Source organism: Dendrobates tinctorius, unplaced genomic scaffold, assembly GCF_039654945.1.
Source record: "Dendrobates tinctorius isolate UK_male_01 unplaced genomic scaffold, ASM3965494v1 ptg000293l, whole genome shotgun sequence".
Lineage (NCBI taxonomy): Eukaryota > Metazoa > Chordata > Amphibia > Anura > Dendrobatidae > Dendrobates > Dendrobates tinctorius.
In genome coordinates, this window is record NW_027361960.1 from 25745381 (window position 1) to 25762500 (window position 17120).

A 17120-nucleotide genomic window follows, 5' to 3' on the forward strand; every position below is an offset into this window, starting at 1 on the left:
GTGATGGGCGAGTAGCATCGTTGCTCGGGTGATCTCTGAGTATTTTGGCGTGCTCGGAGATTTAGTTTTCGTCATCTCAGCTGCATGATTTGCGACTTGTAGACAGGCTGAATACATGTGGGAATTCCCTAGCAAACAGGCATTCCACACATGTATTCAGGCTGTCCAGCAGTCGCAAATCATGTAGCTGAGACCACGACAACTAAATCTCCGAGCACGCCAAAATACTCGTAAACCACCCGAACATGCTCAGCGAGACCCGAACAACGAGTATACTCGCTCATCACTACTCAGCTCCAAATCGCTGCTCTTATTCCATTATTTGCAGCTGTCAGACTAACTTTAAATTCCCACGTCAGAGTCTGCCACCCAAACCCCCCTCCCCTCCGACGCTAATTAAACTGCATAAACATTTATGTAGAGGATATGAACAGATAACCAGCACTAGATCATAACACTATTCATATATACTCAAAAACACGATCAAAATACGGAGAACCTGAGTCACTATACAGTCATATGTTAAAGTTTGGGCACCCCTATTAAAGTTAACCTTTTTTCTTTATAACAATTTTGGTTTGTGCAACAGCTATTTCAGTTTCATATATCTAATAACTGATGGACTCAGTTATATTTCTGGATTCAAATGAGGTTTATTGTACTAACAGAAAATGTGCAATCTGCATTTTAACAAAATTTGACTGGTGCAAAAGTATGGGCACCTCAACAAGAAAGTGACATTAATATTTCGTAGATCCTCCTTTTGCAAAAATAACAGCCTCTAGTCACTTCCTGTAGCTATTAATGAGTTCCTGGATGAAGGTATTTGTGACCATTCCTGTTTACAAAACAATTCCAGTTCAGTTAAGTTTGATGGTCGCCGAGCATGGACAGCCCGCTTCAAATCATCCGACAGATGTTCAATGATATTCAGGTCTGGGGACTGGGATGGCCATTCCAGAACATTGTAATTGTTCCTCTGCATGAATGCCTGAGTAGATTTGGAGCGGTGTTTTGGATCATTGTCTTGCTGAAATATCCATCCCCTGCGTAACTTCAAATTCGTCACTGATTCTTGCACATTATTGTCAAGAATCTGCTGATACCGACTTTAACAAGATTCCCGGTACTGGCATTGGCCACACAGCCCCAAAGCATGATGGAACCTCCACCAAATTTTACTGTGGGTAGCAAGTGTTTTTCTTGGAATGCTGTGTTTTTTATCCTCCATGCATGACGCCTTTTTGTATGACCAAACAACTCAATCTTTGTTTCATCAGTCCACAGGACCTTCTTCCAAAATGTAACTGGCTTGTCCAAATGTGCTTTTGCATACCTCAGACGACTCTGTTTGTGGCGTGCTTGCAGAAACGGCTTTTTTCGCATCACTCTCCCATACTCTCCTTGTGCAAAGTGCGCTGTATTGTTGACCGATGCACAGTGACACCATCTGCAGCAAGATGATGCTGCAGGTCTTTGGAGGTGGTCTGTGGATTGTCCTTGACTGTTCTCACCATTCTTCCTCTCTGCCTTTCTGATATTTTTCTTGGCCTGCCACTTCTGGGCTTAACAAGATCTGTACCTGTGTTCTTCCATTTCCTTACTATGTTCCTCTCAGAGGAAACTGACAGGTTAAATCTCTGAGACAACTTTTTGTATCCTTCCCCTGAAAAGCTATGTTGAATAATCTTTGTTTTCAGATCATTTGAGAGTTGTTTTGAGGAGCCCATGATGCCACTCTTCATAGGAGAATCAAATAGGAGAACTACTTGTAAGTGGCCACCTTAAATACCTTTTCTCATGATTTGATACACCTGGCTATGAAGTTCAAAGCTCAATGAGGTTACAAAACGAATTTAGTGCTTCAGGAAGTCAGTAAAAAGTAGTTAGGAGTGTTCAAAGCAAGAAAATGATAAGGGTGCCCATACTTTTGCACCAGTCAAATTTTGTTTAAATGCAGATTGCACATTTTCTGTTAGTACAATAAACCTCATTTGAATCCAGAAATATAACTGAGTCCATCAGTTATTAGATATATGAAACTGAAATAGCTGTTGCAAAAACCAAAACTGTTATAAAGAAAAAAGGTTAACATTAATAGGGGTGCCCAAACTTTAACATATGACTGTATACTATGAATATAGATATTTATTTGTACAAAGATTCATTACTTAAAGAGTAAATTATACAAAATACAGTAAATCTATTAGTATGTATGGATATAAATGATCCACAAGAATAGTGGCCGCAGACTTACGGGCAAGGAAGATCAGCAGGACAATACATTATGTAGACATGATAATACAATAGCAGTAAAGAGAATAACCAATTCAGAAAAAGCAAGCAGCATGCAAATTGGGTTACAAAAATAATCCTAGGGTAATAAGAATTACTATAACAAAGCTGAATGGATGTGCCTTATTAGAAAAAAACGCTACAATGCCACACATAGACACACATACAATGCCTACTGAAAATAATGAAAGTAAAGGGGTTAATTACCCATTGTTACTGTGACTGCTGCCCGCGTTGTGGCCACGTACCCAGACGCGTGTTTCGCGAGCTGTGTCGTCGCTTCCTCAGGGAGTCTGCTGTAATCGCAGCAAAAGGTGGCGCAACAAAGTATTAAGTTGAAGGTTCCGAATAATATTGCACGCTCCACTTTTCAGTTTTTGAATTTCCACAAAAATTTAAAATAACCAATAAATTTCGTTCAACTTCACAATTGTGTCCCACTTGTTGATTCTTCACCAAAAATTTACATTTGGTATCTTTATGTTTGAAGCATGATATGTGGAGAAAAGGTTGAAAAGTCCCAGGGGGGCTGAATACTTTCGCAAGGCACTGTATATTAAAGCCAGTCCCTGTCTTACTAGTCACACCTCAGCATGTCACAGATAAATATACCGTATATGGCTGAAATCATGCAGCCAGTGCCTGATACATGCTGCCTGGGAATATCAGGCAGCGGGTATCAGTTGTCAGGTCTCCTTTTGAATGCAAAATTGGCGAGAACCATCAATAAATTAACTATCATCAGCCGCACAGGTAAGGGCATATACTTTATAATCAACTTTGTACAAAGTGGCTGAAACCTGTGGTTTTTAGGTTAGCATGCCCTTTTGATTGTTGATTGCTTCTTTAGTGTATGTGTGTCAAAACGGAGTCTGACTGTGGGCTTGGTGCTGGGGCATCTTGTGGATGCCTCTCCATTGCTGGCTCCTGGGCTTGATGTCGACAGCTGATGCAGGGCCCCTCCCCTGTTGCCCCACTTGCCAGCGCATCGGGGCAGATGGAAAGAGCAGAGGCTGGGCGCCGGATTTGGTGCATCTCGTGGATGTGCCTTTTCTGGGGTGGCTGTGAGGTGCCGCTTTTAGTCTAGGAAGGGGCGGGCCAATGTCCATGGCACCTTCCTAGGCGACTGGTGTCCCCCATCTTGATAGCCAGTGGGGGCTGGGTGTATGGCTGTGGGCTTATGTTGGAGACCTGGGAGTCACCATTTGGGTTGCCCCCAGACATTTGTTTATTGATTAAATACATGTACAGTGGGCTACACAGGTACTGTACTGGAAATATAAATATATATATATATATATATATATATATATATATATATATATATCTCACAAAATGTTGGCAGAGCCCCCCCCCCCCCCCCAGACACCCCGGCAGCAGCACAGGACACCCTTCTCATCCTAGCCTGCAGCAACGGTACCGGTAAAGTATATACGCATTATAAAACACACTCCCAATCCCCCCACCCCGAAATTTTTGGGGAAAAAAAAGTGCATCTTAAACTGGTTTCACATTTGCGTATGGAGGAGCTGCGTAGGGCTGCGGATGTCATGAAAGGGTTAATGACCGAGCACATTTTGACCAAGCCAAATTTTACAATTCTGACCAGTGTCACTTTATGAGATTATAACTCTGGAACACTTCAACAAATCCTACTGAAGTCATATCGACGACATTTTAACACTATCATGAAGTACAATTGTAAAATTTGGCTTGGTCAAAGTTTGCTCGGTCATTAACCCTTTCATGACATGCGCCGTAGAAGTACTGCGCATGTCGTGTCCCTCCCTTTGATGTCGGCTCTGACTCTGAGCCCACATCTTTGCCGGCACGTCAGCTGTTTTGAACAGCTGACATGTGCCCCTAACAGCCGCGGGTGGATCGTGTTAACCTGTTAAATAGATTGACAGCGACATTTAATGTGATCGCGATTGAAGCACGTCACTAATCATACCTATCGAGTTGCCAATAGGTTGGCATGAAAACCTGAGGTCTGCAGGAGATCCTTGTGGATATCATTGCCAGATTGCTATGAGTGCCACCCGGTGGTCAACGCTCATAGCAAGTTAGTATTTCTGCTAAACACAGGTGATCTGATCATTGCCTGTGTGTAGCAGAGGTGATCGGACAACTGCAGCTTCTAGTCTCAAAAGGTATAAAAAAAAAAAAAAAAATTAAGAAAAATATAAGAGTTTAAATCAACCCCCATTCAAAATAAAACAATTAAAAAATACACATACCATATATACTCGCGTATAAGCCGAGGGACCTAATTTTACCACAGAAAACTGGGTAAGCTTATTGATTCGAGTATAAGCCGGGCATGCATTGTCCCCTCATCCCTCTCCTGCTGTGCGTGACGCCCCCCGTCCTGTCCCGCTGTGTGTGGCGCCCCCCATCCTGTCATGCTGTGCGTGGCTCTCCCTGTTGTATGCATGGCTCACCCTCCCCCCCGTCCCACTGTTGTATGCATGGCTCACCTTCCCCCCGTCCTACTCACCCTCCTTGTACCATCGATGCATCTCCATTGTCCCGGCGCCGCAGCTCTCAGGCAAGTGGTGGCACTCATTAAGGTAACGAATATGTGCTCCACGCCTCCACGTGACTGCTCAGCACAGGAAGAGATGCAACGACGGCGATGCAACGATGGCGATGCAGCGACGGTGCGAGGAGGGCGAGTATGATGCCTTCTGGAAGCCGCCAGAATTACGGAAAAATGTTGACGGAAAAAAGAAAAAAAAAAAAAAAGTTATAGCTCTGGGAATAAGGGAAGAGAAAAACTGAAACACAAAAAGAAAAATTGCTGTGGCGTAAAGGGATAAAGCACTTTTTCAGGTGGGTTCTTGACAGCATGTGTATATACCTGGAGTACTGATGATCTGCAAAGCACCATTAGGCTGTGTTCACACATTCAGGATTTCGCGATTTTGTAGCGCTTTTCCGCGGCAAAAACGCTTGAAAAATGCATACATTAAGCATCCTATTAATAGAATAAAACATGCAATTTTTGTGTCCATGATGCGTTTTTTTCCGCACAAAAGACGCACTGCGGAAAAACAGTATGTTCATTAATTTTGCAGAAAAAATGTGAATTTCATTGTATCAGGAAGCTCCGGAAAAAAACGCGAAAAATCCGCAAAAAAAGCGCGAATAAAAAATTGCAGATTTCCTGGGAACGAGTCTGTTTTTTCTCAGGAAATTTCTGCATATGTGGGCACATAGCCTTATGCCCAGCAACAATGGAAAAGAAGGTCACTAAGACTATATATACAGTACTGCATCCCAACAATCCAAAAAATGTCCGATGTGATAGATAGCCAGGCAGAGTACGTCACAGTGAGAGCTTACTGTTCAGACTTAGATAAGGCTTTTTTTTTTTTTTTTTTTTTAATTGTACAGGCAAATACAGAAAATGTATGGGAAAAATGAGGGAATGGTGTGGTTTACTTACCAAAATCGAAAAGACAATTCCAGAAACAAAGCATATTGCAAACCATTTCACTCGAGTGCCAAAATTTAATGAGGAGGAATCCAAAACCTAAAATAAAGTAAAAAGGTATTAATGGACTGTTCATGTGGCACAAAAAGTTCATTACAACTAAAATGTCCATACACAATAAAGAACAAAAATGGTCGGCCAAAAGTCTCATGTATGTAAGAGCTAGCGCCATCTCCTGGCAATAGAAGAAATTGGATTTCTGCGTGTCACAGGAGATAAGACGTTAGCAGGGGCTTATTCCCTCTTCACAGTAAAATAACTATGCACCCGGCTTAGCGTGCATGTCCATGGTGGAAAGTACAGAATGTGTATAATCACTTTAATTGTTAAAGATTGGTCCAATATCAACTATGAATAAACCAACCATCTGAAATTGGATGCAGCATGCGTAGTGCTTTACACTTCATAACATATTCAGATAATATATTATTCATTAGATTTTATAAGCAAACAATAAGTTATGTATAATATACATAGGTGTCATTTATAATGTGAAATCTTTACCTTTCCTGGAGTAGATGACAATCCTTCCGTAAGCAAGAAAAAAAAAGAATAAAAAACAAAGCAATGCAAAAAAATAAAATAAAATCAGCACATGATATTACAGTTTAATACCTAGGAAGCTGCAGGCATTAACTGAAATTGGGTTAATTGGATTGTATTTTGATTTATCTACTTGTTTTTACATTTATCACTACCTGTAGAGTGTCCCTATATCTATAAGGGGGGTTTCAAAACCTAGTGAAGCTAGAAAACGGTAGCATTACCCATAGGAATCAATCAGCTCACAGTTCTATATTCTGTAGAAATATGAAAACACTAGCTGAAGAGCACGGCGTTGCCCGGGCATAGTATTTAACTGTGGGTCCCGCTGTCTTCCTTAACAGCCCCGCTCTCCACCCGCCATCACGCTCTCTCCTTCCGCAGCCCCGCTCTCCACCTGCCGTCCCGTTCTATCCCTCCGCAGCCGCGCTCTACAGCCGTGTCCCGGTGTCCCTCCACAGCCCCGGTCTCTTCGTCCACAGCCCTGCTCTCCCCCTCTACAGCCCTGCTGTCTTCCTTCCTCCACATCCTCGCTTTCCATGCACCACATGCGGTGATGCCGGGACCAGGAGAGAGAGGTGCGCAGATTGTTAGTTCGGCCGGAGTGGGCGGAGCTGCAGCGCATGTGACTGGGCAGCCTAACGGGGGGGGGGTGTCGCCCGGAGTGGGCAGAGCTTGCCGGAGTGGGCGGAGCTGCAGCGCGTGATTGGCCGGCCTGCGGGGCGTGGCCTAGCGCTGTAGTAGGCCGCAGTAGAAGCTGGGGACTAAATTTAGGCTGGGAAGCTGCAGGGGAGAGTGGGGATAGCGCAGTTGGCGACGGGGAGCGCCGACGACTGAGCCGGGACAGGGTTGGTAGGGTGCTGGCGCTATTTTCCCCTGTCCTGAAGACTGTCTTCCTCCACAGCCTCGCTCTCCATGCACTGTCCTGCTGTATCCCTCCTCAGCACCGCTCTGCTGCTTCGTGATTGGTTGGTGATACACACACACATTCAGATTTATATATAGAGATGGCAATTGCTGCATCTGTTTGTTCTATGTAAGGCCGGTTTCACATTAGCGCTTTTTAAGCGCACGCACGGCCGGGGGTAGCTCCGCCCCCGAGCCGGCTCTCTGCCCGGCGTGCCCGCCCCTTGCTTATAGCGCCGCCTCCTAGCGGACAGCGGCGCCTGCGATCGGCGCACCCTATCTTTAGCATAGGGTGCGCAGATCGTGCGCAGGCCGTGCGCTAGTTGCGCTTTGACCTGCGCTGCGCACTTTTGACGGTGCGCCGTGCGCGCCAAAATCGAACTTTTCGGATTTTGGCGCGCACGGCGCACCGTCAGAAGTGCGCAGCGCAGGTCAAAGCGCAACTAGCGCACGGCCTGCGCACGATCTGCGCACCCTATGCTAAAGATAGGGTGCGCCGATCGCAGGCGCCGCTGTCCGCTAGGAGGCGGCGCTATAAGCAAGGGGAGGGCACGCCGGACAGAGAGCCGGCTCGGGGGCGGAGCTACCCCCGGCCGTGCGTGCGCTTAAAAAGCGCTAATGTGAAACCGGCCTAAAATAACAAAATCAGCCGTACTTACCTCGGCCATGCCAGCGCTGCTTCTCCACTGCTCCCCCTGACCTTTGATAACCCAACCAGTAAGCTCAGTACTGGTGGTATGCAATGGGTCCAGCATTGTGCTTACTGTTTACAATGGAAACCGCAGCACAGTTTGAACATAACCTAACAGTCTGGGAGAACTGTCAAATTTGGTAAAAATATGACCCACTACTGTGTATTAGATGATCAGTTGAGATTTGTTCGGCAAATGTCAGTGAAAAAAATATAGAACAAGGTCAACTTGAACATGCACAATTCTTTGTGGCCTATATGAGGCTGCGAGTTCAGGTTAGGAGAGCTGCGGCTGGTCTGTGCATCACAGTCCATACTCATGACTGATTCACACACCCGTGCTGTGGTCCAAGGTAGGTAAGCGGCCACCAGATGGTGTCTGGCAAAGGCTTGCCTGGCGCTTCCCAGTGTGAACTGTTGGCATCGGAGCCGGGTCACAGGAGTCAAGAGCACATGGGGCGGACCCACGTGTTCCTCAGCTTCCCCCCTTGGTGTGTCTACATCAGGTATCCTATATCGAATCCAAATACTGTATGTCTTTTATGCTTTTTTCATACTCCCTTAATGTAGTTGCAATACTGGTTCTACTCCCCGACATATGACACCCTACCACTTGGTATTAATTGTGGGGTTTAGATTAGTAATTATTTACCATTTTCTTGTTACTTTGATATAAGCTTGTAACGTGTGTCCTGCACTGCACATTATGCACTTTCTCTCTGCCTCTCATCTGTATTTACATGTTTAACTAATAAAGTGTTCATTTTTTTTCTTTCCCCCTTTTTTCTCTTTAACACAGGCAAGTTCCATTGCAGGGCCACCTGTCAACACGGTCCTACAGCTGTTGCAAAACTACAACTTCCAACATGCTTGGACAGGTTGTGCTGATGGGAGCTGTAGTTTGGCACACAGATTGTGCCAAACCGCTGTCCCCATAAAAGAGTGATGCACAACCTGTGACCCTGCAGCAGATCTCAGCCTTTAGGCTGTGTGTCCACGTTGATTTTTGTAAGCGTTTTTGTAGCGTTTGTGCCGGATCAGACGCTACAGAAATACTTAAAAGAAGCTTCCCATTAAATTTAATGCATTTTTGGCTTTTTGTGCCAATGCATGCGTTTTTTAAACGCTCAGAAAGCGGCTAAAAACACAGCATGCTCATTATTTTCCACATAGCTCCACGTTTTTAGCTATTTCCAATGTTCCCAGAAACCGTGCGGAAAAAAATGCATCAAAAACGCATTTTTAGTGCAAAAATCGCGCAAAAAAAGCGTGGAAATAAAACATGCGTTTTCTGGGAAGGAGTCCGGTTTTCTGAGCATTTAAAAACGTGGGCACATAGCCTTACAGTGTCAGCAGACATATTTTCTAATATTTTACCACATTTGTTTCTTCAAAAACTTTCCCCTATTTTCTGCCTCTAAGACCTAGGTGCGTATTATGGTCTGGTGCATCTTATGGTTTGAAAAATACGGTAAGGGTATGAGCAGACGATCCGGGACTGGCAGCGCTTTGGATGCAGAGCATGTTTGCTACGTCCATAGCACTGCCGGCTATTGAAGGCAGGCGACTCCGCATGTGATCACTGAACCGTGCGGATTCACTACGTCCAATACATTGTATGGGTGAAATTTATCTTGCTGAGAGTTGCGTCTCCGCAAAATGGACATGCTGCGGTCTGGAGAGAAGCACCGCATGCCTGACTCCGGGCGTGTACACATAGTGGACATGGGATATCTAGAAATCCCATCCACTATGCTGTAACATCTGGACGCTGCACAAGTACACAGCGTCCAATCCACAGCGATTACAGACTGTGTGCACAAATCCTAATTGTGAAAGCTGCACCCAATCATTGATTACATGAGATGTTCTACACACTTTTAATATAGGTTTCAGTTCCTCACCATTTTCAAGATATTAGTTTGCAGGGAGTTAATGAGACAATAATTGTTTTTCCTATAAAATAGTTTTTATTGTTTAAAAGCACCGAAACATAAAAAAAAAAAAAAAAAAGACAAATGTGGTGTTGTCGCAATCGTACCGAACGGAAGAATAAAGCTGCCTTATTTTTACTACACGCGGAACAGTATAAAAAAAACAAAACAAAATACAAACACCTGAACTGCCGGTTTTTGTTCTTTCTACCTCCCCAAAAACCGGAATAGAAAGCGATCAAAAAATGTCATGTGCTGGTACCAATAAAAATGTTAACTCGTCCCCCAAAAAAACAAGACCTCACATGACTGTCAGATTAAATATGAAAAATTCTAGCTATTTTTGCAATAAAAAGTGTCTTTTAGTGTGTGACAGTAGGCAAAGACCCGATATAAATCTGGTATCACACCGACCCGAAGAATAAAGTTGCCTAATCACTTATACCGCACAAGGAACGGCGTAAAAAATAAATAAAATGCATGCTGTCGATGTGTTCATTCTACCTCCTAAAGATCGCCGTAAGGCTCATCTCACATTTATCCAGCACTTACACCGGGGTTTCTGTGTAAATCTCTGAAATATGTGATTCAGTTGGAAGACCCAAGAGAAGATTCCTTATAAAGAGGCAGATGGAGGCATTGTGGATGCCGTCTGGCCACCTATGATCCATAAGTCCATCTTTTTAGTTGTGCAGAAAAGCGTCGTCCGCCATAGTTTTGTGCACTTCTGAAAAGAAGGACACCCCTGAACAGAGGCCAGACTGAGTCCAGAGTAACTCTGCTGCCTCATTATAGTGAAAGGATCCCTCGGGGATTTCATCTGGATCATATTACTCACAGAGATTTAGATGGAAACCACAAAATAAGTGGTAAGCGTAGAGTGCTGGATAAATGTGATCCCAAACGTTATGTAAAATGTTCCCAATAAAAGCAAGTCCTCTCTCAGATCTGTCATCTGTTAACGGAAATATTGGGGGCTTCCATGTTACTGATAGCACAAAGGCTCTGGAAAAGGGAAATGGCTCCTCATCCCCCAAAAGAAAGTCAGCAAATTATGCACTCCCAAATCTAAATGTCCCTCTCCCTTCTGATCCCCACAGTGTGCCTAAACCACACTTAAAGAGTCCACGTTTGGCATTTCTGTTGCGATGACAACCCGCCTAATTTTTCAGATGCATGTCTCCAGAAGCACAACACACTGGAGACTACAACGCACTCGTACTAGTGACTGTAGTGCCTAGTACGTTTAAATGGCAGTTTGTAATTATCACTCAGTAACATCCACTGCTGGATGTTTCTGGAAAGCACCCATGGAGTCAATATCATCACTACATCTGTAGATAAATTCCCAAAGGGTTATAATTTTCAAAATTAGGTCACTTCAGGAAGAATTCTGCTCTTCTAGCAATTACGGGCTCTGTATATGGAGTCCGCAAGTATTCTAGCAAAATCTCCACTCCAGGAGGCAAATAGCGCTCAGCCCCTCCAGAGTCTCGCCGTGTGGCTATGCAGTACTGTATAGCCACATATGGGGTATTCCAACATTCAGCAGAAATTATTAGACAAATTTTGGTGCTATTTTTACCCATTTCCCAGTGTGAAAATGTAAAATCTGGGTGGCAAAAAAGTAATTTTTTCTTCATTGCACAATGGTATAAAATTATGTGACCCACCTGTGGCGTCAATATGATCACTGCACCCGTAGATTAATTCACTGAGAGGTGTAGTTTGTAAAATGGGGTCACTTATGGATGGAGAGGGAGGGTTCTGCTGTTCTGGCACCTCAGGGACTCTGCTATTGTGAAATGGCACCCTCAAACCAGTCCAGCAAATTTTGAACTCCAATATGGCGCTTCTTTCCTTCTGAGCTTTTCGACCACATATGGGGCAGCTCTGTACTCAGGAGAATTGCACAACAAATTTTGGGGTTCATTTTCCCCAGTTAACCTTCTGAAAATAAAAAAATTGAGGCTAAAAACATTTTTGTGAGAAAAATTTTTATTTTTTATTTTCATGGCTCAATGTTATAAACTTCTGTGGTGCAGATGGGGGTTCAAGGTGCTCACCATAAATCTACATAAATTCCTTGCGCGGTCTAATTTCCAAAATGGAGTCACTTGTGTGGGGTTTCCACTGTTTAGGCAAGGGCTCTCCAAATGCAACATGACACCCACGGAACATTCCATTGAAATTTGCATTCCAAAACGTCAATCCATCCTTTTTTGAGCCCTTCCGTTCACCCAAACAGTAGTTTCCCCCCCACACATGAAGTATTAGCGTACTCAGGAAAAATTGCAAAACATATTTTGGGGGTTATTTTCTCCTAATACCCTTGTGAAAATATAAAAAATTTGGGGCTAAAAAACATTTTTGTGGGGAAAACGTTATTTTTTGTATTTTCAGCGCTCAATGTTAGAAACGTCTATGAAGCATCTGGGGTTTCAAGGTACTCTACCACACACCTACATAAGTTCCATGAGGGGTCTAGTTTATAAAGTAGGGTCACCTGTGGGGGTATCCACTCTTTACGCACATCAGAGGCTCTCCAAACGCAACATGACATCCGCTAATTATTCCAGCAAATTTTAAATTCATAAAGTCAAATGGCGCTCCGTCCCTTCCAAGTTCTGCAGTGTGCCCAAACAGTAGTTCTCCCCCATATATGGGGTATCTGTGTACTCCGGAGTAGAGATGGGAGAACCCAAACAGTAAAGTTCGGTGTCCGTACCAAACACCTACTGTTCGGGCACGGACACCAAACACAGACTTCCCCAGGAACTCTGTGTTAAGGGCCAGTTACACACAGCGATCTCGCTGGCGAGATTGCTGATTTTGTGACACATCAGCGAGATCGCTCTGTGTGATATCCAGCAGCGATGGCCCCCCCCGTGGGGTATCGCTGATCGTGCTGAATCGTCCTGGCTCGTTTTTTCATCGCTGTTCTCCCGCTGGCCAGCGCGCATCGCTGCGTGTGGCAGCGGGAGCCAGCAATGAGCGACGCTGCACGCTGGTTACCAACGTAAACATCGGGTTTCTAAGGCCTGGTCAGAAAGGTGAAGACATGTTTTGGAGTGAAGGGGTTAAATGTTTATAAAATTAAATTTGGATAAAGAAATAAAGGAAAGTATACATTACTGTAACAGCTACTAAGTGGCGACATTGTAAAAGGAGACTTCTCAGACTGAACCAGCAATGGTGATCACACCCTGCAACATCCTGTGGCTTCACAGAGGCAGGGCCGATCTTATCCCCAGTACCACTGACAGCTAATGCCTGGTCAGCTTACACTGCATCTACACATCAGAGGACTGTGCAGGAGATTAACCCCTTTGTCTGTGGTTGGGGAAGTCGCTCTTGAACATTCCTGCTCTTTTAACTACCCAAGATGAATTAGGCAGCGGCTTATCAATACCCCTCTAATAAACACACATGCAGGGAAGGGAGAAGGGTGAAATCATAAGCTGCGGATTCTATTGCGGAAAATTCTGAGCCAAAAAAATGTGTTCTATTCAGCTGAAAGATTGTTTGACAAAAGAGACAGCTGCAGAACTTTCCGCACAAAATCTTCAACATGTGAACCTAGACGAAAGGTTGGTTCACGCTATGATTCCCGATAATCAGATAGTGCAGTGTTCCCCAAATCCGGTCCTCAAGAGCCAACAGGTCATTTTGTTCAGGATTTTCTTAGTATTTCCCAGGTGGTAACTACATCACCAGGACAGTGAAAAATTCCATCCACACTCGAGGACTGGAGTTGGAGAACACTACGCTAGTGAATACAGGCTGCCAGTCACGTGTTAGACAAGCAGAACGCTTGTTTGCAGGTTAAATTATTTTAGGTTTGTTTAAAAATCAACCAGAACAGATCTCAAGTAAACAGGGCATGAGCTGCTGAGAACAATGACACGTTACACAGGAGGTGCTGCTGATCGCTGTGTACATTGCTAAGTGTCGTCAGGTTAAGCAGACAAATAACCGCCAGACATGAATCCTATCGGCAGTCGTTGGACACCATAGGTCCCAGCTAGTGCAGATCTAGGCTAGATCTCCCCTCAGCAGTTCTGCATCCGTCCCTTTTATCTGATACAATGTTTTTTAGTCACAAAAAGCTCTGTGATAAAATATGCAGTGAAAGAATTCACCCTAAAATGACCCTAAATATTTTCCCTTATACAGGGGCAGATGGTAAAGAGCTTTATGCATAAGAGGTCACCTATATACCCTGCAGGGGCAGATAGTATAGAGTGTTATATATGAGTGGTGACCTATATACCCTGCAGGGGCAGATAGTATAGAGTGTTATATATGAGTGGTGACCTATATACACTGCAGGGGCAGACAGTATAGAGCTTTATATATGAGTGGTCACATATATACCCTGCAGGGGCAGCATAGAAATATATATGTGTGTGTGGTCACCTATATACCCTGCAGGGGCAGACAGTAGAGAGTGTTATATATGAGTGGTCACCTATATACCCTGCAGGGGCAGACAGTATAGAGCTTTATATATGAGTGGTCACATATATACCTTGCAGGGGCAGATAGTATAGAGCTTTATATATGAGTGGTCACCTATATACACTGCAGGGGCAGATAGTATAGAGTGTTATATATGAGTGGTGACCTATATACCCTGCAGGGGCAGACAGTATAGAGCTTTATATATGAGTGGTCACATATATACCCTGCAGGGGCAGAGAGTATAGAGCTTTATGTATGAGTGGTCACCTATATATACTGCAAGGGCAGAGAGTATAGAGCTTTATGAGTAAGTGGTCACCTATATACACTACCGGGGCAGACAGCATATAGATTTATGTATGAGTGGTCACCTACATACACTGCGGGGGCAGACAATATAGAGTGTTATATATGAGTAGTCACCTATATATGCTACAGGGGCAGACAGTATAGAGCTTTATATATGAGTGGTCACCAATATACGCTGCAGGGCAGACAGTATAGAACTATATATATATGTGTGTGTGTGTGGTCACCTATATACCCTGTAGGGGCAGACAGTATAGAGTGTTATATATGAGTGGTCACCTATATACACTGCAGGGGTAGACAGTATAGAGCAATACATACGAGTGGTCACCTATATACCCTGCAGGGGCAGATAGTATAGAGGTTTACGTGAGTGGTCACCTATATACACTGCAGGGGCAGAGAGTATAGAGCTTTATGAGTAAGTGGTCACCTATATACATGACCGGGGCAGACATTATATAGATTTATGTATGAGTTGTCACCTATATACACTGCGGGGGCAGACAGTAGTGTCATAAATGAGCAGTCACCTATATATGCTACAGGGGCAGACAGTATAGAGCTTTATATACGAGTGGTCACCTATATACACTGCAGGGCAGACAGTATAGAGCTTTATATATATACACGAGTGGTCACCTATATACCCTGCAGGTGCAGACAGTATAGAGTGTTATATATGAGTGGTCACCAATATACGCTGCAGGGCAGACAGTATAGAAATATATATATATATATATATACACATATATATATATGAGTGGTCACCTATATACACTGCAGGGGCAGACAGTATAGAGCAATACATACGAGTGGTCACCTATATACCCTGCAGGGGCAGATAGTATAGAGCTTTACGTGAGTGGTCACCTATATACACTGCAGGGGCAGAGAGTATAGAGCTTTATGAGTAAGTGGTCACCTATATACATTACCGGGGCAGACAGTATATAGATTTATGAGTGGTCACCTATATACACTGCGGGGGCAGACATAGTGTCATAAATGAGCAGTCACCTATATATGCTACAGGGGCAGACAGTATAGAGCTTTATATACGAGTGGTTACCTATATACACTGCAGGGCAGACAGTATAGAGCTTTATATATATACACGAGTGGTCACCTATATACCCTGCAGGGGCAGACAGTATAGTGTGTTATATGAGTGGTCACCTATATACACTTCAGGGGCAGACAGTATAGAGCAATATATATGAGTGGTCACCTATATATCCTGCAGGGGCAGATAGTATAGAGCTTTAAGTATGAGTGGTCACCTATATACACTGCAGGGGCAGAGAGTATAGAGCTTTAGGAGTAAGTGGTCACCTATATACACTAACGGAGCAGACAGTATAGAGCTTTATGTATGAGTGGTGACCTATATACACTGCAGGGGCAGACAGTATAGAGCTTTATATATGAGTGGTCACCTATATACACTGCAGGGGCAGACAGTATAGAGCTTTATGTATGAGTGGTCACCTATATACACTGCAGGGGCAGACAGTATAGAGCTTTATGTGTGAGTGGCCACCTATATACACTGCAGGGGAAAAACAGTATAGAGCTTTATGTGTGAGTGGTCAACGATATACACTGCAGGGTCAGACAGTATAAAGCTTTATGTGTGAGTGGTCACCTATATACACTGCAGGGGCAGACAGTATAGAGCTTTATATGAATGGTCACCTACACTCACTGGCCACTTTATTAGGTACACCATGCTAGTAACGGGTTGGACCCCCTTTTGCCTTCAGAACTGCCTCAATTCTTCGTGGCAGAGATTCAACAAGGTGCTGGAAGCATTCCTCAGAGATTTTGGACCATATTGACATGATGGCATCACACAGTTGGCGCAGATTTGTCGGCTGCACATCCCTGATGCGAATCTCCCGTTCCACCACATCCCAAAGATGCTCTATTGGATTGAGATCTGGTGACTGAGGAGGCCATTTGAGTACAGTGAACTCATTGTCATGTTCAAGAAACCAATCTGAGATGATTCGAGCTTTATGACATGGCGCATTATCCTGCTGAAAGTAGCCATCAGATGTTGGGTACATTGTGGTCATAAAGGGATGGACATGGTCAGCAACAATACTCAGGTAGGCTGTGGCGTTGCAACGATGCTCAATTGGTACCAAGGGGCCCAAAGAGTGCCAAGAAAAAATTCCCCACACCATGACACCACCACCACCAGCCTGAACCGTTGATACAAGGCAGGATGGATCCATGCTTTCATGTTGTTTACGCCAAATTCTGACCCTACCATCCGAATGTCGCAGCAGAAATCGAGACTCATCAGACCAGGCAACGTTTTTCCAATCTTCTACTGTCCAATTTCGATGAGCTTGTGCAAATTGTAGCCTCAGTTTCCTGTTCTTAGCTGAGAGGAGTGGTACCCGGTGTGGTCTTCTGCTGCTGTAGCCCATCTGCCTCAAAGTTCGACGCACTGTGCGTTCACAGATGC

The 17120-nt window shown here is 44.2% G+C and overlaps 1 protein-coding gene across 3 annotated transcripts in view; it reads right to left on the bottom strand.

The window, feature by feature from the left end:
• The window catches only part of SFT2D1 (SFT2 domain containing 1), a 75757-nt gene that overhangs the window by 21298 nt on the left and 37339 nt on the right, over positions 1–17120 (bottom strand). For all 3 annotated transcript variants that reach the window (XM_073560202.1, XM_073560200.1, XM_073560201.1), the window contains exon 2: positions 5747–5833. In XM_073560202.1, the coding sequence (XP_073416303.1) occupies positions 5747–5833 (87 nt within the window). The remainder of the gene's footprint in view (positions 1–5746; positions 5834–17120) is intronic.